The following is a 23,487-nucleotide window of genomic DNA, read 5'->3' on the forward strand; positions in this document are numbered from 1 at the left end:
TCCCCTTTAAACCCCAGGATCGATCACACTGAACTCTGTCTGTGTGCCTCCTCTATTAGACGTGACAACTTCAGGACACAGAATGTCATCTCTGTATCCCCTGACACCTAACCCAGGGACTGTCAATAGTGAATATCTGTTGAATAAGTGAACTAACTAACCATCACAGGCTTCTCCAAAGAGAGGCAGGAAGGATGGCATCAAGGACACAGTGAGGAAATTAGCCTTGGAATGGGGGCAGAATAGACCTTCATTAAAGACAAGAGCAAAGCAGAGGAGGATGAAGACGGAGAGAGATTTTTAAGTAAAAGGGATGGAAGCTTGAATGAGTATTTATTTTGCTCACAAAAATAGAACAAGGAGGAAACTGGATTTTATCGTTCTGTTTGTTCTCTGTCAAGTGAGCTCATATTTCTTAGGGTACATTAAGTCCAATTTAATCACTGACTACTTGGAAATGGTGTGATTTATTCAACTGTCTTCCCTTCTTGATATTTTGGATTGTTTCATGAGAAATAAGTAATGAGAAATTGCTTCAACAAATTTAAGGTATTATATAATACATGAATAGTACTGTGATATTTTCCTGATACAGATCCCTATTTCATAAAATGTATTATTTCTGAAACTTTAAAACTTTAAAATTCCTTGAGTATCTTAATTAGAAGCCCAGTATTTGTGTTTGTTGGTTTGTTTTAGCATTTACTAGATAGCATCTTGAATCTAACCTATCATCAAACTGAAGATGTACCAGAGAAAGTTAAAAACAAACAAATGAAATATTCAAGTAACAAATAATGTCAGTAGAGGAAACTGAAATAAAGGAATGTCAATGTCACAGAATTCAAAGTGCTGCATCATTATAGGCCATTTCCATATCCAGGAGTGGTGTTTTACTGCCACCAACAGGACAATAGGCATTCCTTCATGAACATTATAAAACTAATGGAATGTACAAAATCATTGCAAATGCAAATGCAAATGCAAAAAAAAAGTTTATGAGTTGTTTCATTTTTTTTTTTTTCAGGTGTTTAGATTTCTATTTTTGTAACACAAATATTAACTACAGAAACTACATTCCCAACTTCAGTTCTTCCTTAAGTCACTATCTTCAAACACAGAAACAAGAACTTTTAACCCAAGTTTGTACATCAAAGACTAGGCAGAACTGAAATCTATTTTCCAGTTTCAAGGTCTTTTGCTTTTCAGTTCTCTTCCTTTAACCCTACATGGCATTCCAATAAGGCCCTGTAGGGAGAGTAGCAGGTAGAGCCTCTTAAGAATGAATTGGTCCTTTTTTCCAATGCCAGCAGAAAGGGAAGGGGGAATTAAAATTTTATTTTAATTTAATTATGAATGTTTGATCATAATATACTAGATGTTTAGTTGTACACTGGGATTACTTGGGGAGTTTAAAAATAATGGCCAGGTGCGGTGGCTGACACCTGTAATCCCAGCACTTTGGGAGGCCAAGGCAGCTGGATCAGTTGAGGTCAGGAGTTTGAGACCAAACTGGCCAACATGGTAAAACCCTGTCTCTACTAAAATTACAAAATAATTAGCCGAGTGTGGTGGTGTGCGCCTGTAATTTCAGCTACTTGGGAGGCTGAGGCAGGAGAATTGCTTGAACCTGGGAGGTGGAGGTTGCAGTTGAGCTGAGATCACACCACTGCACTCCAGCCTGGGTGACAGAGCAAGACTCCATCTCAAAAATAAAAATAAAAAATGAATAATAACAATACAAATAATACTTGAGTCTCACCTACACATTCAAAAGAAATTAGTCTGGAGTACAACTCAGGAATCAGAAAAATTTAAAAACTGATTATAATATACAAATAATTCTAATATACAGTTAAGGCTGACAATCCCTGCTCTAACCAGTACATGAATATTCCTACTCTTCTTGTTCTGCAACTGCTGGCTTTAGAATATGGGGGTGGTGGTTGGAGTTGGGGAGAATGAGGCATTTAGGAATTCTAATTTTAAACAAACTCCTTGGGATTTAGATGATTATTAAGTATACCAATGGTTAAGAATCACTTTCAGTTCTACTGCTCTAGGGACTTACTATGACGTAACTAAAATAAGTTGGGACACTCTCTTTTTGGAGACTGGTGGGCAGATTTTTTTTGGATTAAGAAGTAAGAGGAAGATGTCTTATTTGCTATTATGTATTACAAGGACTGCCAGATAGTACTTTTTTTCTCTTTTTTTCTTTTTCTTTTTTTTTTTTTTTTTGAGACAGTCTCACTCTGTTGCCCAGGCTGGAGTACAGTGGTGCCATCTCAGTTTACTATAGCCTCCACCTCCCAGGTTCAAGCAATTCTCCTGCCTCAGCCTCTGCAGTAGCTGGGATCACAGGTGCAGGCCACCACACCCAGCTAATTTTTGAATTTTTAGTAGAGATGGGGTATTGTCGTGTGGGGTTTTGTTGTGTTGGCCAGGCTGGTCTCAAACTCCTGGCCTCAAGCGATCGGCCCACCTCAGCCTCCCAAAGCGCTGGGATTATAGGAGTGAGCCACTGTGCCCAGCCAGATACTACTTAAACAACTCAAGGAAAGGGACTATATTTCTTCCTGTATCTCCCTATCATGAAACATACTGCCTGGCTCATAACTGGTCCTCAAAAGTCATTGCTAAATGAATAAAATAAATGAATGTTAATATATAATGCATTTCATGGGTCCTAGGAGAGTTTTGAGTAGGAAATGGCAGATGAGTTGCTGGAGAGCAAGTGAAAGATTATGAAATGAGAAGGTTATTAAAGGTCCTAAAAGGAAATAGCGGGAGGTTATTTTAGCTGTGGAAGGGACACTTAACTAATAAGCAGAGCAGGATGGGACACACAGAGTGTGGCTTAGGAGAGAGCTTCCAGCCCAGTGACAGTAAGCTGGAAGGCTTTTGACAGGGGCCAAAATGATACATATGAAAGGCTATTTATCCTAGGAAATTCCAGATAGATTCTGAGACATGGAAACAAGGCCTGTAGTAGCAAGCTACTGACATGAGGAAAGTTTAGATCAAGAAAGTTTAACTGTAAGTTTGGTTACAGTTAAGCATTTAGATTCTACTTGAAATACAAATCAGAGCCACACAAACATCACTTCTAAGCCCCTCGGCTAAGATCAACTGTAGTACCAGACAAGCAACATGGAAAAAAGATAAACAAATTAGTATTGTAATATAAATATATTTCTTGTTTTTTACATAGAGATCCTTTCTAACAGCTGAATACTAAAGTAAGTGAAATAGGCAGAGACAAATGAATAATATCTGATAGAAAAATTTCAAAATTAAGCAAGTAGATAAGGAGGTGGTGGTGATGAAATCGCCTTTGCAAAAATTGTAACAGTGAGAAAATTATGGCAGTGCAGAATATATGATATAGCAAACTCGCCTCTCACCTTTAGCCTTCAAGCTGCCATTCATTAAGCCAAGCTAACTTTGGGAAACATTTTGTTTATAGTTTAAATGATAAAAGCCTCTCCCCAAAACTCAACCAACGTTGTAAAGCTAATGAGAGACCACCAGGCTAGAGAGATAGAGGAGCTTGAATGCTGCTATGGTGGGGACATGACTATCAGCCATTATTCTGGAGGTCACAAGACAGGCAACTTCCCCAATTACTCCTGTAGATAACATCACTATTACAGAAACTAAGATTGGCCTTTTGGATATCTTTTCAGGTTTTTTGCCTGACACCAATGGCTCCACCTAGACCCACCAACTGCTCCTGTGGCTCCACCCAGAAGCAACTCAGCACACAAGATGACTGTTTTCCACACGCCTATGATTGCACCTCCAACCAATCAGCAGCAAGTATCCACTGGCTAGCCACCTCTACCCCTTCTTCCAAACTACCTTTGGAAAATCCCTAACCCTCAATGAGATTGATTTGAGTAATAACTCCATCACCTGCATAGTGTGGCTCTCTTCATATCAATTAATCTCTTTCTTTACTGCAATGCTCCATGAATTGATTTTGTTTGTGCAGTGGGCAGGAAGCACCTGTCAGGTGGTTACAGTGATAATGGTGATAGTAGTAATCCAGAAATGAAGTTCTAAGGAAAACAAATTTCTTCTGAAAGACAGTAAAAGAGATCAGGAACAAGACACTTGTTCTTGCCACTTCCATTCAACGTACTGTTAGCAGTGAATCTTTACAGGTCTGCAGCAACTTGATTCTTGCCTCCTCGATAAGAAGAATTTGTCCAAGAGGGCATAAGGCAGAGTGAGAGATCAAGGCAAGTTTCTGAGTAGGAGTGAGAATTGATTTAAAACTTTCAGAGCAGGAATGAAAGGAAGTAAAGTATTCTTGGAAGAGAGCCAAGCGGGCAACTTGAGAGATCCAAGTGTACTGTCTGACCCCGACTTAGGGTTTTATACATTGGCATAATTCCAGGGTTTATGTTTCTTCTCCCCAGATTCTTCCCTTGGGGTGGGTTGTCCACATGCACAGTGGCCTGCCAGTCCTTGGGCGGGGCCACATGTACAGTGTGTTTACTGAAGTTGTGCGCATGCTCATTTGAGATATTTTTTCCCTTACCAGTCAAGTGTTCCCAGAGGAGGGTCATATACCAGTGAAACTCCACCATTTTGCCCCCTAGTGGGCATGCTTGAGCCTACTTGCCCAAATCCTGAGATCTTATTAAGAAGCTGCTGATCACCAGCTTCAGGTGTTTTCTATCTATTGGGAGACAGCCTTTCCCTGGCAGAAGCTACAACCATTATCTTAGGTAGTTTAACAACTGCCTGACTATTACCTGATGGTGACCTGACATTCCAGGGGAGGAGGGCCCTCTCCTGTCCTGTTCATGTCTGCCTAGTTACCTATTCTAACAGTACTGCAGGTTTTAGTCAGAGGAATTAGGCAAGAAAAAGAAAGAAAAGGCATCCAAATCAGAAAGGAAGAAGTAAAAATATCTCTACAAGATGACTGATACAATTTGGCTTTGTGTCCCCACCCAAATCTCATCTTGAATTGTACTCGCATAATTCCCACGTGTTGTGGGACGGAGCCGGTGGGAGATAATCCAATCATGGGGGTGGTTTCCCCCAAACTGTTCTCATGGTAGTGAATAAGTCTCGTGAAATCTGATGGTTTGATAAGGGGAAACTTGTTTCACTTTGCTCATTCTCTCTCGCCACAGTCGCGTGAGACGTGCCTTTCACCTTCAGTCACGATTGTGAGGCCTCCCCAGCCACGTGGAACTGTAAGTCCAATAAATCCCTTTCTTCGGTAAATTGCCCAGTCTCGGGTATGTCTTTATTAGCCGCATGAAAACGCACTAATACAATGACATCTTGTATTTCAAAAATCTTGGGAAACACACAATACACATACATGAATATTAAAGTTGAAAATGAGTTCAGCAAGGTTGCAGGTTATAAGATCAATATAGAAAAGTCAGTTGTATTTAACCCAGGAGGCGGAGCTTGCAGTGAGCTGAGATCGTGCCACTGCACTCCAGTCTGGGTGACAGAGTGAGACTCTGTCTCAAAAAAAAAAAAGTCAGTTGTATTTTTGGATACCAGTAATGATGCAGTGAAAATGAAATTAACAAACAATTCAATTCACAATAGCATCAAGCAGAATAGAAGTCAGAATTAAATTTTAAAAAGTGCTTTAAGACTTTTGTATGCTAAAAACCATAAAGTATCATCAAAAGAAATTAAATAAGATCTAAATAAATGTGAAAACACCTCATGTTCATGGATCAAAAGTCTCTCAATATTTTTAATGTTGATGAAGAGTCAAGCTCTGTAAAATATTTGAAGAGGTTTATTCTGAGCCTAATATAAATGACCAATGGCCCACGACACAGCCTTCAGATCATGAAAACATGTGCCCAAGGTGGTCGGAGAACAGCTTAGTTTTATACATGTTAGGAAGACATGAGACATCAATCAAATACATGGAAGATGTACATTGGTTCAGTCCAGAAAGGTGAAACCACCGAAAGTGAGGGCTTCCAAGTCACACGTAGATTCAAAGATTTACTTATTGGCAATTGGGTGAAAGAGTTAAGTTGTTTTCTAAAGACTAAGGAATGTCTGGGTTAAGATAACGGGTTGTGGATACCATGGTTTTATCATGCAGGTGAAGTCTCCAGATAGCAGGGTTGGAGAGAATGGATTGTAAATGTTTAACAGACTTAACAAGTCTTTTCTATTGGTAATTCCAAAAGGGAAGATGGCATAATGGGGCATGTCTGACTCCCATCTTCCCCCATCATGGGCTGAATTTGATTTTTCAGGTTACCTCTGAGATGCCCTTCTCAAGGGGCTGAGGTAAGAGATGGTCAGGGGGCTTAGGATTTTATTTTTGGTTTATATTCAGATGGCATTATTCCTCAATGGATACAGATTCAAAGCAATCCCTATTAAAATCCTATTGCCTTTTCTGCAGAAACTGACAAACTGATCCTAAAATTCATATGAAAATGCAAGGGACCTGGAAGAGCCAAAACAATCTTGAAAGGGAAGAACAAAGCTGAAGAACGCACACTTCCTTATCTCAAAACTTATTACAAAGCTGCAGTAATCAAGACTGTGGCACTGGTGTAAGAACAGACACGCAGATAAGGGAATAGAGAGTCCAGAAATAAAACTGTGTCTATGGTCAACTGATTTTTGACAAGGATGCCAAGACCATCCAAAGGAGAAATAAGAGTCTTTTCAACAAATGGTATGGGGACAAGTAGACAGCCATGTGCTAAAGGATGAAGGTGTACCCCTAGTGTATTGGTATGCTACGGCTGCCATAAAAAGGAATCACAGACTGGATTGCTTAACAACAGTGATTTATTTTCTCACAGTTCTGGAGGCTAGAAGTCCAAGATCAAGGTGTCAGCAGGGTTTGTTTCTTCTGAGGCTACTCACGCCTTGGCTCGCAGATGGCCGTCTTCTCCCTGTGACTTCGCATGGTCTTCTCTCCATACATGCCTGCGTCCCAATCTCCTCTTAAGGATATCAGTTATATTGGACTAGGGCCCACCCTAATGAGCTCATTTTAACTTAATTACCTCTTTAAAGACCCTATTTCCAAATACAATCACAGTCTGAGTAACTAGGGGTTATGACTTCAACATATGAATTTTGGGGGTGGGGGAAACACAATTCGGCCATAATGCCCTGCCTTACATCATATACAAAAATTAACTCAAAATGCATCAAAGACCTAAATGTAAAAGCTACAATTATAAAACCCTTAAAGAAGAAATTTTCATGACCTTAGATATGACACCAAATGCACAAACAACAAAAGAAAAAATAAATTGGACTTCATTAAAATTAAAAATGTTTGTATTTCAAAGGACATTATCTAGAAAATGAAAAGACAGTCCACAGAATGGGAGGCAATACCCAGCACATATAAAGAACTGTTACAACTCAGCCTGGGCAACTTAGTAAGATCCTGTCTCTAAAAAAAAAAAAAAAAAATTTTGCTGGATGTGGTGGCACATATGTAGTCACAGCTACTTGGGAGCCTGACGTGGGAGGATCCTTTGAGCTCAGGAGTCTGAAACTGCAGTGAGCCATGATTATGCCACTGCATTACAGCCTGGGCAACAGAAAGAGACCCTGACTCAAAATACATATATATCTGTTAAAACTCAACAATAAAAGTGCAGGAAACCCAATTAGAAAGTGGGCAAAGTATCTGAACAGCCATTTCTCCAAAAAAGATATACAAATGGCCAATAAGCACATGAAAATATGTTCAGATGAGGTTGGGCGCATTTGGGGTGGTATGGCTGTAGACTTGAAAAGTTGTTCAACATCAGGAGAATGCAAATCAAAACACAACAAGATGTCACTTCATGCCCACTAAGGTGGTTATAATAAAAAAATAAGGTAGACAATAACAAGTGTTAGCAAGGATGTGGAAGAATCAGAACCCTCATTGTTTCGATTGTCTCCTATTCCCCCTGCTAATACAGGAGGAATTCCTGCCCTACGGTTGCAAACATGGTCAAACACACCTGATATAGACAGATAAGACTGATAGGAGTTTATTAGTAACATGTATTCATATCCTCAAGGGAGGAAAACATCATGTAAGGCCTGGATTAAAAAACAGTGAACAATCAGGAGTGTGGGAGGCAGCCTTTATGGTATCAAGAGAGTGCAGTGCCCCCCAGCTCCCCTGGGAGGATGTGATTGGCTTGTTTGAGTAATGACACAGGCTGGCAAGGAACTGAAGCTTGCTACTCAGGGATAAGAAAGAACAGTGCCACTGGGTATAGTGGCTAATGCCTATAGTCTCAGCTGCTTTAGAGGCTGAGGCAGGAGGATTGAGTCCAGGAATTGGAGGTTACAATGAGCTATGATTATGCCACTGCACTCCAACCTGGGCAACAGAGTGAGACCCCAGCCCTAAAAAAAATCAAAGAAAAGAACAGTGTCTCATCCTTTGGTTAAGGAGGGTTGTTTGGCTAGGAAACCTTACCCACAGGAGCACAATAAGGAGGAGACCTTGCACTTAGGTGATTGGAGACCTTCCTGGTTTCTGCCAGATGTTGAGGCGGCACATAATATTGGGCTTTAATTTTAGGCCTTACAACATACTTATATGTTGCCTCGGGGAATGTAATGGTGCAGCTACTTTGGAAAACAGTCTGGCAGCTCCTCAAAAAGTTAAACACAGAATTACCATATGATCCGGGAATTCTGTTCCTAGGCATATACCCAAGAGAACTGAAAGCATATATTCACAAAACCTTGTACACAAATGTTCACAGTGGTATTATTCATAACAGTCAAAATGGAAACAACTGAAATGTTTATTAACTGATTAATGGATAAATAAAATGTGGTACATCTGAATAATGGAATATTATCTAGCAATAGAAACGATTTAAGAACTGATACATGCTACAACATGGATAAACCTTGAAAACATTATGCTAAGGAAAAAAAGCCAGTCACAAAAGACCACTTATATGATCCCATTTATATGAAATGTTCAGAAGAGGTAAATCCACAGAGATAGAAAACAGATTAGAAGTTGTCAGGTGGTGACAGGATGGGGAAATGGGAAGTGGCTACTATGCTCATGGAGTGATAAGAATGTTCTAGAATTAGATAAAGGTGATGGGTGCACAAGTTTGTGACAATCCGAGAAACCACTAATTGTACATTTTTAAAGGGCATTTTATGACACACAAATTATATCTCAATAATGAAAATGAGAGAAGCTAAATACTGGGGACAAGAGCAATTAATTTCAAAGCTTTGAAAAGCAAAGGAGGCCAGGCACGGTGGCTCATGCCTGTAATCCTAGTACTTTGGCAGGCCAAGGTGGGTAGATCACTTTAGGCCAGGAGTTTGAGACCGGCTTGGCCAACATGGTGAAAGCTTGCCTCTACTAAAAATACAAAAATTAGCCAGGTATGGCAGCGTATGCCTGTAGTCCCAGCTATTCTGGAGGCTGAGGCACAAGAGTCTCTTAAACCTGGGAGATGGAGGTTCCAGTGAGCCGAGATAGAGCCACTGCACTCCAGCCTGAGCAACAGAGCTGGAATCTATCTTAAAAAAAAAAAAAAAAAAAGCAAAGGAGACCTGGGTTGAAAAAAGCTGCTATCCTGGCAGATTTCTTATTCATATACACATAGGAGGAATTGAGGGAAAAGAAAACCTATGCTTTCTCAATTTGACTCTAAGTCAGTTAGTCAATAAATATTTATTAAGTGCCTACTATGTGCCAGCAACTCCAATACAAAGGTAAACTAGTGGGCAGACCCCATATAGAGATTAACTACAAGGAGGAAGACAACCAACCAACCATTTAATCAGGTAACAGTCCCAGATGTGCGAAGGGCTGCCAAATAGATGTCCTAGAAGACAAAGGGAGCCTGTGTTTTCACTGTCTAACCTAAGTTTGCAGAAGGCACAGAAAGTCCCTAATGTAGGAAAGCTAAATGGAAATTAGCTTATTGAAGAGAGGGAGAAAAAGCATTCCTGGCAGAGGAAACCAGTACATGTGATGGCTCTTAAGTGAAAGACAGATTGGTCTACTCGGAAAACCTGAAAGAAGTACATTATGTCTTGATTGAGAGAGTGCAAATGAGAGGAAAGGAAGGGGCAGTTGAGGATGGACAGGTAAGTTGTGCCAGATCATAAAAACTATGTGGACTGTGTCAAAATTGTGAACTTTATCCTAAGGGCAATGGAGGCCTTTGAAGGACTTTAAGCAAGAAACAAGTTACTTCTCTGACCTCATCTCTTACCGCCCTTCCCTCACTCTCTTGTTGTAGTCTCGTTGGCTTCTTTCTGTCCCTCAACACTCAGTCACACTCCCAGCACAGAGCATCTCCTCACTACCTTCAGTCTTTGTCCAAATCTCACCCTCTAGTTGGGGCCTATCCTGACTACCCTATTTAACATTGCAGCCTACCCATAACTTCCACTACCCTGCAGTACTTTTCCTTTTCTCCATAACACTGTAACTTCTAATATACTGCATTCATATATTTATTATGTTTACTGTTGATATGGTTTGGCTGTGTCCCCACCCAAACCTCATCTTGAATTCTAACTCCCACAATTCCCATGTATGGTGGGAGGAACTCGGTGGAAGGTAATTAAATCCTGGGGGCGGGTCTTTCCCATGCTGTTCTCCTGGTAGTGAGTAAGTCTCATGAGATCTGATGGTTTTTAAAACTGGAGTTTCCACCATCTGGGAAGGGAGGAGCGCCTCTGCCCAGCCCCCGCACCGTCTGGGAAGTGAGGATTGTCTCTGTCTGGCCACCCAACAGTCTGGGAAGTGAGGAGCGCCTCTGCCTGGCCGCCCCACCCTCTGGGAAGTGAGGAGCGCCTCTCCCTGGCCCCCGCACCGCACCGTCTGGGAAGTGAGGAGCGCCTCTCCCTGGCCCCCGCACCGCACCGTCTGGGAAGTGAGGAGCACCTCTGCCGGCTGCTCTGCAGCCATACAAGTATGAAGTGGCAACCTTGTGTGTGATCTTTCTGCCCTCCTCAGGTTTGCATTTTTGACATTAAAGTTTACTTTTAAGTTAAAATAAATAACAAACGGGAGTTTCCCTACACAAACCCTCTCTGTCTGCTGCCATCCATGTTGGATGTGACTTGCTCCTCCTTGCCTTCCTTCATAATTGTGAGGCCTGGCCCAGCCACGTGGAACTGTACGTCCATTAAACCTCTTTCTTTTGTAAATTGCCCAGTCTTGTGTATGTCTTTATCAGCAGTGTGAAAACGAACTAATACAATTATCAACTGTCTCTTGCTAGAACATAATTTCCACAGAGACAAGTAGCTTTGTTACTTTAGTTCACTGATCTATTCAAGTACATAGAACAGCATCTGTCTCTAAATAGGTGTTTAGTAAATATTGTTGAATAATAACTAAAATCTGCTTTAATAGTATTAAAAAGTCGAAAAACAACAGACCCTGGGTGAGGCTGCAGAGTAAAGAGAATGCTTATACACTGTTGGTGGGAATATAAATTAGTTCAGTCACCATGGAAAGCAATTTGGCAATTTCTAAAGAACTTAAAACAGAACTACCATTTGACCCAGCAATCCCATTACTGTGTGTATGTCCAAAGGAATATAAATTGTTCTACCATAAAGACACATGCACATGTATCTTCATCGCAGCGCTGTTCACAACAGCAAAGACATGGAATCAACCTAGATGCCCATCAACAGTATACTGGGTTAAATAAAATGTGGTACATAAACACCATAGAATACTATGCATCCATAAGGAGAATGAGATCATGTCCTTTGCAGCAGCATGGATGCAGCTGGAGCCATCATCCTAAGCAAACTAACACAGAACAGAAAACCAAATACCACATGTTCTCACTTATAAGTGGGAGCTAAACATTGAGTACACATGGACACAAAGAAGGGAACAATAGACATGGGGCCTACTTGAGGGTGGAGGAGGGTGAGGATCCAAAAACTACCTATTGGGTACTATGCTTATCACCTGAGTGAAGAAATAATCTGTATACCAAACCCCCATGACACACAATTTATCTATATAACAAACCTACACAGGTACCCCTGAAATTCAAAGTAAAAAAAAAAAAATCTGCTTTAAAAAGACTACTCTACTGGCAGTGTGGCAATGGACTGAACAACGGTCAAGAGTATATGGGGGAAGTGCAGTCACCCACTGCTGTCAGTTCCACTGCTAATACTCAAATTCAAGCCACCATCTTCTCAAACCTACCTCTTTCATAAATCTCGGCATGATCTAAACTAATCATATTGATATGGTTTGGATGTTTGTCCCCTCCAAATCTCATGTTGAAGTGTAATCCCCAATATTGGAGGTAGGGCCTAGTGGGAGGCGTTTGGGTCACAGGGGTAGATCCCTCATGAATGGCTTATTGCCATCCCCTTTCTAATGAGCTAGTTCTCACTCAGTGGGTTCACATGAGATCTGGCTGTTGTAAAAGAGTCTGGGACCTCCCCCTTCTGTCTCTTGCTTCTCCTCTTGTCATGTGATATATAGCTCCCCTTGCTTTCTGCCATGATTGTAAGCTTCCTGAGGCCCTCACCAGAAGCAGATACCAGTACTATGTTTTGTGTATAGCCTGTTAAACTGTAGCCCAAAATAAAACCACTTTTCTTATCTTTCTTTTTTTTTTTTGGAGACAGAGTCTTACTCTGTTGCCCAGGCTGGAGCACAGTGGTGCAATTTCAGCTCACCACAACCTCCGCCTCCCAGGTTCAAGCGATTCTCCCGCCTCAGCCTCCCGAGTAGCTGGGACTACAGGTGCACACCACCATGCCTGGCTAGTTTTTTTAGTAGAGATGGGTTTAACCATGTTGGCCAGGCTGGTCTCGAACTCCTGACCTCCAGCGATCCGCCACCTTGGCCTCCCAAAGTGCTGGGATTACAGGCGTGAGCCAATGTGCCTGGCTCAAACTTCTTCTTCTTCTTCTTTTTTTTTTTTTAATAAATTACCCATCCTCAAATGTTTCTTTATAGCAATGCAAGAACTAACGTATATATTCATTTATTTGTTTAATTACTATCTTTCTTTCATTGGAGTGCAAGTTCCATGAAAGCAGGGTCTTTCTTTCCTGGTTACTACTTTATCTCCAATGCCTAGAACAGTACCTGGCACTTCATAGGTATCCAATTTTTGTTACTACAGGAGGTCCTGCAATAATCCAGGAGACCATCATTTTCCTGGAAAATTTGGTGGCCTAAAAGCTACCAAAGTAAGAATAGGAGGAAAGTGGGAAGATTCTAAAAATTTTCAAGAAGTAGAATCCACAGGACTTGGTGATTGAACGGATATGGGATATTAAGAAGAGAGTTAAGGATAACTTCTAGGTTTCTGGTTTGAGCAGCTGGGTAGAGTCCTTACTGAAGTGGAGGTTACTAGAGGAAAATTACATTTGGGAGGGCACATTATTTCAGTTTTGACTTTTGATGTGCCTGTGAAACACCCAAGTCGACATGTTCAGTTCACAGCCAAATATGTGGGTTTGGATTAAATAAAAATGAGAGTAAACTCAACCTAAGTGCCCATCAACTGAGGAGTAGATGAGAACATGTGATACATTAATATATACACCATGGAATACTACTCAGCCTTAAAAAAGAACAAAATAATGTCTTTTGTAGCAACTTGAAAGAGGAGGCCATTATGCTAAGTGAATTAACTCAGGAATGGAAAATCAAACACCGCATGTTCTCACTTATAAGTGAGAGCTAAATTATGGGTATGCAAAAGCATACAAAGTAGAAAGTGGACACTGGAGACTCAGAAGGGGAAAGAGTGGGAGCGGAGTGAGGGATTAAAAAAATAAAAATAAATGAGAGTAAACATTTATAGATGAAACCAGGGGAATGAACAGGATCAACAAGGGAGAAGCAAGAAGTGACTTCCTAGAGGCTGGAGATATGTAGAACTCCAAGTTAATGGCTAGGGAAAAAAAAGGAAACGAGGGAAAAAAAAGAGAGAAGTAGCAGAGGTGGAGATAAAAGAAAGGACAGAAGCCGAGGGAAGATGTTTCCGAAACATAAAAAAAGAAAGGGAAGAAAAAGGAAGCGTTGTGTCTGTCATTATGCTGTTTTGACAACTGTTGAAGGATCAAGTAAGATATCAAAAAAGCTTCAATGGAATGGTAAGGAAAAACCATACTGGAAAGGGCTGAAAAGCCAAAAACATCAAAGATATACTTCTGAACTTTTTTTTTTTTTTTTTTTTTTGAGATGGCGTCTCACTCTGTTGCGCAGGCTGGAATACAATGGTGTGATCTTGGCTCACTGCAACCTCTGCCTCCCAGGTTCAAGTGATTCTTGTGCCTCAGCCTCCCAAGTAGCTGGGATTACAGGTGCCCCCCATCACGCCTGGCTGTTTTTTGTATTTTTAGTAGAGATGGGGTTTCATTATGTTGGCCAAGCTGGTCTCGAACCCTTGACCTCAGGTAATTCACCCACCTTGGCCCCCCAAGTGTCAGAACTTTTATATAAGCCCTTCCAAACTAAGAGAAGGTCCAGGCTTCTAGAATTTAGCCATGATTCACTGCTTCCCTAAAGAAACCGGATATTCTCCCAAAAAAAGAAAATAATACTGGACTCTTCGAAGCTGACTGAAGAGCTTTGTTTATATGATTTATTAATAAAAAGATTACTAAATCATTACTTTTAAACTGCTTTGCTTTATATTTATTACATTTACATATTTATGTATAAATATATAAATGTATACATTTGTTTATATATTATATTTATACTGATATTGATAACTTGCTTTCAATTTCCATAAACGTGCTTGTTTAGCAATTCTGGTTTTTTTGAAGAGTATAGGAAAATGCATTCTCATGTTGCTGGCAGAGAAGAATTTTGTAATATGTATCCAAAATTAAAATTTGGTTACAGTTTGACATAGCAATTCCATTTCTAGAAATTTACCCGAGATATCAGATAAGTACACAAAGATGCAAGTTTAAGGATATTTGTTACGGTTTTGTTTAACAGGAAATTCTGGAAACAAATGTCCATAAAAACTAAATATAAAATTGGTTAAATAAATTATGGTATAGGGGAAAGTTCTAGTGGCTTGAATGGATGGGTGGCAGGAGGAACCATTATGAGAACTGAAGCTGACGATTAAACCTGAACAGCAGCAAGATTACAACCTCCCAAAAGCACCGAGACTTTGTGGCAGAGTCCGTGGGGGAAAAGCCAGGAGGAAGCCTGGCTGGGATTGGTGAAGTTATGGACAAGAAGCTGCAGGAAAGGGGCTTTGACAAGGCCTATGTTGTCCTTGGCCAGTTTCTGGTGCTAAAGATGAAGACCTCCTCCGAGAATGGCTGAGGGACACTGGTGGTGCCAATGCCAAGCAGTACCAGGATTGCTTCGGATGCCTTTGAGAGTGGTGTGACGTCTTCTTGTGGTGCTTTCTGGGAAGCCCTCAATCCCCAGCCCTCAACTGGTGCTTGCAAGCGAATAGAGACTCCTCCCCTGTCCTCAACAAAGGAAAAGACTGCTATTGTCCTACTCACCTACAATGTACTCCAGGGTCTTTTGGGAGTTTTTTCTCCTAACCATTTTAACTTTTTTGGATTCTCGCTCTTGCATGCCTCCTGTCTTCCTTTTTCCCCTGCCAGTTCCCTGGGGACAGTTACCAGCTTTCCTGAATGGGTTCCTGGCCCTGTCCCTCACCCCCACCCTCACTTTCAGTCCATTTGATACCATTTGGCTCCTTTTTTGACAGAAAAGTCACTGTCCTTGTAAAGTTTTTTAGATCAATTAAGTCAGTGGCTTTCAAAAAAAAAAAAAAAAATTATGGTACAGGGCAGGGCGCGGTGGCTCACGCCTGTAATCCCAACACTTGGGGAGGCCAAAGTGGGTGGATCACCTGAGATCAGGAGTTCGAGACCAGCCTGGCCAACATGGTGACACTCCATCTCTAGTAAAAATACAAAATTTAGCAGGGCTTGGAGGCTTGGACTTGTAATCCCAGCTACAAGGGAGGCTGAGACAGGAGAATCACTTGCAACCCAGGAGGCGGAGGGTGCAGTGAATCAAGATCGTGCCACAGCTCTGCAGCCTGGGCAACAGAACCAGACTCCGCCTCAAAATAAATTATGGCATATACAATAGGATAAAAACAGTCAAAAGAAAATTCTGTCTCTAACAGAATTTAGAGACAGAGGTGCTAAATAGCACCTCAGTACACTGTAGTACTGACTGCTAGGCATCAATCATATATTAACTCATTAAACTCTGACAACAATCTTATGAGACTGGTATTACTAATATTCCCCTATTTAAAAAATGGAGAAACTGTAATTTACCTAAGACCATTGGACAAATTGTTTTTAATGAATCTGAACTTAAGTAGTCTGGCTCCAATGTCCACATGCTTTTAACCATTACATATGTTTAGTGACATGAAAAGATATTCATGATATACTAAATGAAAAAGAGTATTGTTCAACAGCATTTTTTGAAAGAAAATAAATTTATGTGCATCCTTTCACACTGTTCTTCTGGATTTTCTCCCACTTTCCCATCTTATCTCAAACCCAGATTAAAAATATACATACATACATACATATGTGTATAGGTAGGTAATGCATACTTATATAACCATAGACCAAAGCATGGGATAAAGGCTTTATACCAAGTTTTTATTATGGTTATCCCTGGGAATGGGATTATGATTGGGCCTTATTTATCTCTGTAGTGTTTGCATATACACGTAGGACACAAAACGAGCATATAATACTTTGGGAAGGCCAGAGAAAAACACTCTGCCATTTGCTTTTAACCACGGTCAGCAAACAAAAAACCTATTCTGACTGAAAAATTTCTGTGCCCAATATGAAGTGACTAAGATCAATTCTGACTTATCATCTCCAGTCTATTAAATCTATTGAATGTATTCTATGACTACCTAATGTTTCATATAAGTAAATAAATTAGATTTGGAGGAATATATCTGAACTACCTACTGTACACAAAATGATTTCATGATGCTGCCTAGTATCGTGAATCATTCTTTTAGCTCAGTACCTTTCTAGCTACCTGATAGGCTATTACTAACCAAAAAGAAGCTGATCCTGTTCAGAAAGCAGGTGTCTTTAAAACCAAACTGAGCAACAGAGAATTCATCCTATATCTATCCCATTCAAAAACATTATAAATCCAATTTTCCCACTACTGAGACAAAAGTCTTTAGGTGGTCTTAGGCTTTGATCTCTCAATCATCAACTAGGGGCTGGGGGAAGAATTAGATGTTTTTCTCTGGCTAATACCATTACTCTTCCACAAATAACACCTAGACATTTAATGTATGTTAATGAGATAATCTGTTAGTACTTAACACAGAGTATAAATGTTCAAGAAATGTTAGGTCTGTCCCCTCATCACAAGAAATGCTTATAATACAGAGATATCTGAAGTCTCTCTGTAGCTATACTGAAAATTCGTTAGGCTCAATTCATAAGCACTTTGAAGGCCAGGCTCATTGGCTCACACCTATAATCCCAGTGCTTTGGGAGGCCAAGGCAGGAGGACTGCTTGAGTCCAGGAATTTGAGACCAGCCTGGGCAACATAGTGAGACCCCGTCTCTACAAAATTTTTAAAATTAGCTGGGCATGGTGGCATCTACCTGTAACTCTAGCTCCTCAAGAGGCTGAGGTGGGAGGATCACTTGAGCCCAGGAATTTGAGGCTGCAGTAAGCTATCAGCATGCCACTGTACTCTAGCCTAGGCAACAGAGTGAGCAGAATGAGACCCTGTCTCAAAAAGCAAAAAACAAAACAAAACAAAACAAAACAAAACAACAACAACAAAAAACCCCAGCAATTTGAAGTTCTCCAAAGTTTTAAATTTTGATATAAACAAATACATATAATTTTTCTGGTATACTATACTAGTTTGGGTATGCTTTTTTCCAAGTGGTGGCAATAGATGATTAAAGTACACTTCAGTTTAGTCCCATATATACTTTGTCTATGGGGGGGTCAGCTTCAGGATTCATATAAGGAAGTTACATAAATATAGGGCACTAGTGATGAGAGGGCTCTTTTTATCTTCTCTAACTAGTAAAATTCTCTAAGATGATGCTAGAAGAGTGCCCATGTATTGCTAAAGAAGACAGAAAAAGCCTTCCTGCCCAGTGACCAGAGAATGTCCTCTGTAGAGGTCTTGTCTGGGTTAACATGGACAAAATAAATGAAAATAATATGAACAAGTCAACATGTCAATCAAGAAGATAACTTACTAATGTATATAGTATTAAGTTGACACAGGGTATAGGTCTGATATCCAGAGAGGTAGTCCTGGGTTACTCAAAAGACAGATTAAACATGCAGTGAAAGCACTGGTAAAGATGAGTCACCAAAAAAATGAGGAAAGGCATTTTGGGAAAGACATAATATCTGAGAGTTTAAAAAATTAGATATAATATGAGAAATCAGAACTTTCTTGGACCTCCTTATACTTACTTTATGTTTTAATATTGTTTTTAGTCTGAATTACATATACTTTCAATGCTTAGGCATTCTAAACGTCTTATTCCAGCCCTGTTGAGAGGACATGTTGGAAAGTTTCGGCTTGGATTTGTTTTAATAAAAGAAAAAAAATTAGAGGTCAAAACCCATGACTTCATTAAAGGACACAGCAAATATGTTTGTGTTATTTTATTTAAAATATTTTTCTATTTTCTAAATAGCTTTGGCATGAAAAATATATAAACACAAATGATTTAATTTTAAAAAGTGCATTTTACGAACTTCACAAAGAGCAAATGTGTAATGGAATAAGAGATGAGGAACAGAAACCCACTTACTGAGTTGCAGAGGGCCTGTACTATTTCATGCCTTTGTTTAAAATCAAGGCTATGTTAATGATTAGGTATGGTTAAGGCTCTCCTAACATATCAAGAGGTCCTCCTATGATACCACGTCACTATCTTTTGAGGGATTCAGAAGAATGATAAGGGACCTAGGAACATATTCTGAGTCACCTTGTAAAGAACAGTAATAATGACAGCTAACATTTACTAGGCAGTAAAATGTTCTAGATACTACATTAAGGACTTCTTTGATCATCTCAATTCTTTTAACAATCTCATATATTAATTTCTATTATTATCTCAAAACTCAGACTCTGCGCACTTAGAATAATTTGCCTAAGGTCATGCGGTAGGGCTGAAATTAGAAGCAAATCTGTCGGAGTCCAGGTCTGCCATTTTAACCACCATGTTATACTGAGGAAAGGGTAAGCCTGTGCCTTTGAGGCAATTATCACCTTTACTATCCGAATGTCTTCTTTGACTGAAGGACAAAAACCAGCTGGGTTATTTTCACCAACTCTGCAGCAAATGTCTTGCAGTTACCACATTATTAAAGCTGTATGATATGTTGACATAAAATCCAACAAGGTAATTACAATAGAATTCTAAAGTGTTTTATAAATTTCTAACTATCATAGAAAGAACTGCAAATTGAAATGTAGTAGTTCCTGTTTTAGTCAGCATATTATGCAAACTTTAATAATTCTATTACATGTTTAGGTACCTCCAGAGATGTTACAGTAAAAAGTGTTTTAAGAAAAAAGAAGGCATCATTCTGACAGAAAACAATTTTTAACTTTTTCTCTTATATCATCCAACTCATGATAAAAAGATATTTTATGTTACTGGAAAAAACACTAAAATAGTACCATTAAATACATAGATTATAAGAAAAAAAAAAAGACTCCAAATAAACAACAACAGAAAAGAATGAGAAGAGGGAAGAGGATCAGAGTTTCTCAGAGAAGTCATCTTTTCTTGTGTGTCTGAGAAACTAAAATGATTCAAAGACTGTAAATTGAATTATTCCAGTCCCAAGTGCAAAGAGGTAAGAGAATTTGGTAACTTAAGATTAAAAAAAAAGACTTACCTTTAGGAGAGCCAAAGCTACATGAAAGATTATGTTCAAACCCTGAAATAGAAAAAGAAAGTGAAAATTAGTAGTGCCACATATACCACGATTTTATTATTTCCCCAAGACTTCCATATATCTTTAATAAAATTCCTAATTGCTTTCATCTTCACAAACAATAACTAAACCATGAGTTTTTTTTTTAAGGCATTTTCTTTCCTTGAGTGGCTTGTTGTAAATTTTAGGTGCTATTTAATCAATGTTCACATAAAATTGTTTTTACAATAAGTTATTTCCCTTCAGTCAATTTCTGGATTATTTGCATGTGCCTAAGTCTTGTGAAAGTCAAATTCCTTGCTCAAGCTGGCATAATGATGCAGAAGTCTAAAATTATTAATTGAAATTCCTAACCCTAATCTAGACATCTCGGTGTTACAGTTAAACTACAAGTAGCAGACAGAATAAAATAAAACAAAACAAGGCAATGTTGCCGATAAGTGGGACAGATTGTGTACTGGAGGTTTTAAGTATCACACTGCATTTCCACTACTGTTCTTACTGTTTTCTTATTTGTTTTAGTGATTGCTTTCAAGTATTATTCGTATAACTAGAGGTGGTCATTAGGGGCTATCTGCCAGACTTCCTTTTCTTTTCTGAAAACCATAGCAATATTTCTTTAGAAATAAACAAATTAAATTGTTCTTGAAGAAGCCATTCTAGAACTGAATTTTGAACTCTGGGTTCTGCCCAATTGCTCTGAAGAGATGTTGAGTTATTAAATTCAAAAGATAGAGAATCTTATATGATAAAGATAACAATCAGAAATAAGTTTGCTACAAAATGTGCTGTTTCCTTGCCATGCAAGTCATCATACATAAGAAAAAAGATATTTCAAGTATGAGTTGGCATAAGTCCCATAAGTCCAGGGACTATTTCATGTGCCCTCTTCATCGTGGTCACTGATACACTCTGGCTAGCTTTTGGATATGGAGCTGTACCAAATGTACTACCCAAAAAGCTTACAATAAACCATGTTTTTTCTGTTTCTGAAATAACTCCAGAAGCAAGGATTAGGCCCAGATATTTAGAGTGTATTCCTGTTATGATTTGCTAACATAACCTTTCACATTCAGCTACCAGAAATATGACTAATGATGGAAGGAATGAATGATAAACACAAATATTCAGTTGGTTAAAATATAAACCAAGTATTTTTAGTTTGGGGTTTACTCAGTTAATTCTTTAAGAAACCAAAAGAAGTAGGAAATAAGTATAATCAGGCCAGGAGATAAAAACAAATGAACGCAGTTCATAACCATACTAAGCAATTATCCTAGACTGGTTTTGATCACAATTTACCAACTAGAGAAAAGAAAGACTATTACAGATTTTAAAATGTGGGTTACAATTAAGCAAAATTTGCTTTCTGAATCAAAATTTCACTTCTTACCCACTAGCTGCTGCCCAGCTGCCAAAACTTAAAGGCCAATATAAAAGAGACCTACTGCCCTGTTCTCCAACTCTGTCCACCACCACCACATCACAACTGCTAGGCAACAGTGAATTCTCACAACCTGAGTGCTTATCAGCCTGCCATCAGAACCTGATCCACTATTTCTCTGGTTCTTGTTTTTCCAGGCACTGCTCAAAATGTAAACCCCTCTCATCTCTGTTTTCTCATCTTCATAATGCTCTGGTCCTTTATCTTAAGCCAGTTTCCTACTCCTCCTCTCCTTCCCAAATCCTTTCATGGTAGCCTTTGGAAACTCCACTCCATGTTCAGCTACCTTGGCTGTATTCTTAACCTCCCTGTCAAACATTCCCCCCAAATTCCTTATATTCACAGGAATAGTGAAATTTCATTGATTCTTATAACAACTTATAAAATGATTCTCATTTTTTAGAGTATGAATGTGACTAGCCCAATATTATCATGTGAAAACCAAAAAGAAAATTCTAAGCCCTCCAACTGACTAAATGGAGGACCAAAGGGACCCAACTAAACCTGAAAAAATAGTTCAGAACATGATAGGAAGGCGGAATCAGGCATGCCTCATTATACCCTCCTCCCTTTGGAGTTCAGGCACACAACTGACCAGCATTAACATTAAAAGAGAGATCCTAAGACAGACAGAAAAGACCCTGTAGCAATAAGATACCAAATTCCAACCTGACTCTAAGTATAGCATCACGTGGCAGATAGCAGGGCCCTGAAAGAAACCAAACTGTTTTATCCCAAAATAGATTCTTTAACATATTTTGAAATGGTTCTAAAAACCTGTCTTTTGTGGGGAAAATTTGCATTCTATAGAGGATTCCCTTTTCTTTCCAGGTCATTTTATGATCCTGAAGACAGATTGGCTGAGAGTCTAGAACCTTTTAAGGATCTCTAAAGGAAACATTTGCCATTTATTGCCTCTGGGAGTGGTTACCTAGGAGACTTCATATACATAAGAAGAACCCCAGTCTTTACAACCCCTTATCTTAACCCAGACACTCCTTTCTATTGATTCCAGGTTTTTAGATAATAACAACTCTTTCAACCAATTGCCAATCAGGAAATCTTTGCCAACCTGGGCAACAAAGTGAGACCCCCTCTCTACAAGAAAGTAAAAAAAAAATTAGCCAGGTGTGGTGGTGCACACCTGTGGTCTCAGCTTCATGGGAGGCTGAGGCAGAAGGAATGCTTGAACTGAGAGGGTGAGCTGCAGTGAGTCAAGATCACACCATTGCACACCAGCCTAGATGACAGAGCAAGATCCTGTCTCAAAAAACAAACAAACAAAGAAAAAGAAAAGAAAAAGATAATATTTTTGAATCCACCTATGATCTGGAAGCCCCAGCTTTGAGTTGTCCTGCCTTACTGCACTGAATGAATGTATGCTTCACATCACATGTATTGACTGATGTCGTTTTTGTTTTTTGAGACAGAGTCTTGCTCTGTCACCCAGGCTGGAGTGCAGTGGTGCAATCTTGGCTCACCGCAACCTCCACTTCCCAGGTTCAGGCGATTCTTGAGCCTCAGCCTCCAGTGTAGCTGGGGCTACAGGCTCTGCCACCACACCTGGCTAACTTTTGTATTTTTAGTAGAGCCGGAGTTTCACCATTTTGGCCAGGCTAGTCTCAAACTCCTGACCTCAAGTGATCCACTGGTCTTGGCCTCCCAAAGTGCCGGGATTACATGTGTCAGCCACAGCACCCGGCCTGATGTCTTTTTTTATTTTTATTTTTTAAACAGAGTCTTGTTCTGTCACCCAGGCTGGAGTGCAGTGGCACAATCAGAGCTCACTGCAGCCTTGACGTTTTGAACTCAAGCAATCTTTCCACATCAGCTTCCCAAGTAGCTGGAACTACAGGCATGTGCCACCACACCCAGATAATTTTTTTTTTTGGTAGAGAGGGTTTCACTATATTGCCAAGCTATTCTTGAACTCCTGGCCTCAAGCAACCCTCTGCCTCAGCCTCCCGAAGTGCTAGGATTAAGGGCATGAGCCACTGTGCTCGGCAATGGATTAATGTCTTATGTTTCCCTAAAAGATATAAAACCAATGTGAAACCCAATCACCTTGTGCACATGTTCTCAGGACCTCCTGAGGCTGTGTCATGGATCA

At 39.7% G+C, this 23,487-nt stretch overlaps 2 protein-coding genes and 1 pseudogene across 10 annotated transcripts in view; 1 reads left to right on the plus strand and 2 right to left on the minus strand.

The window, feature by feature from the left end:
* The window catches only part of CACYBP (calcyclin binding protein), a 753,822-nt gene that overhangs the window by 240,897 nt on the left and 489,438 nt on the right, over positions 1-23,487 (minus strand). The window lies entirely within an intron of this gene.
* Positions 1-23,487, minus strand: part of RABGAP1L (RAB GTPase activating protein 1 like) — a 790,617-nt gene that overhangs the window by 224,931 nt on the left and 542,199 nt on the right. For all 8 annotated transcript variants that reach the window (XM_050767055.1, XM_050767059.1, XM_050767046.1 and 5 more), the window contains one exon: positions 19,895-19,936. In XM_050767055.1, the coding sequence (XP_050623012.1) occupies positions 19,895-19,936 (42 nt within the window). The remainder of the gene's footprint in view (positions 1-19,894; positions 19,937-23,487) is intronic.
* On the plus strand, positions 10,100-15,543 carry LOC126951473 (barrier-to-autointegration factor-like; annotated as a pseudogene).

The sequence above is a fragment of the Macaca thibetana genome, chromosome 1, assembly GCF_024542745.1.
Source record: "Macaca thibetana thibetana isolate TM-01 chromosome 1, ASM2454274v1, whole genome shotgun sequence".
NCBI lineage: Eukaryota > Metazoa > Chordata > Mammalia > Primates > Cercopithecidae > Macaca > Macaca thibetana.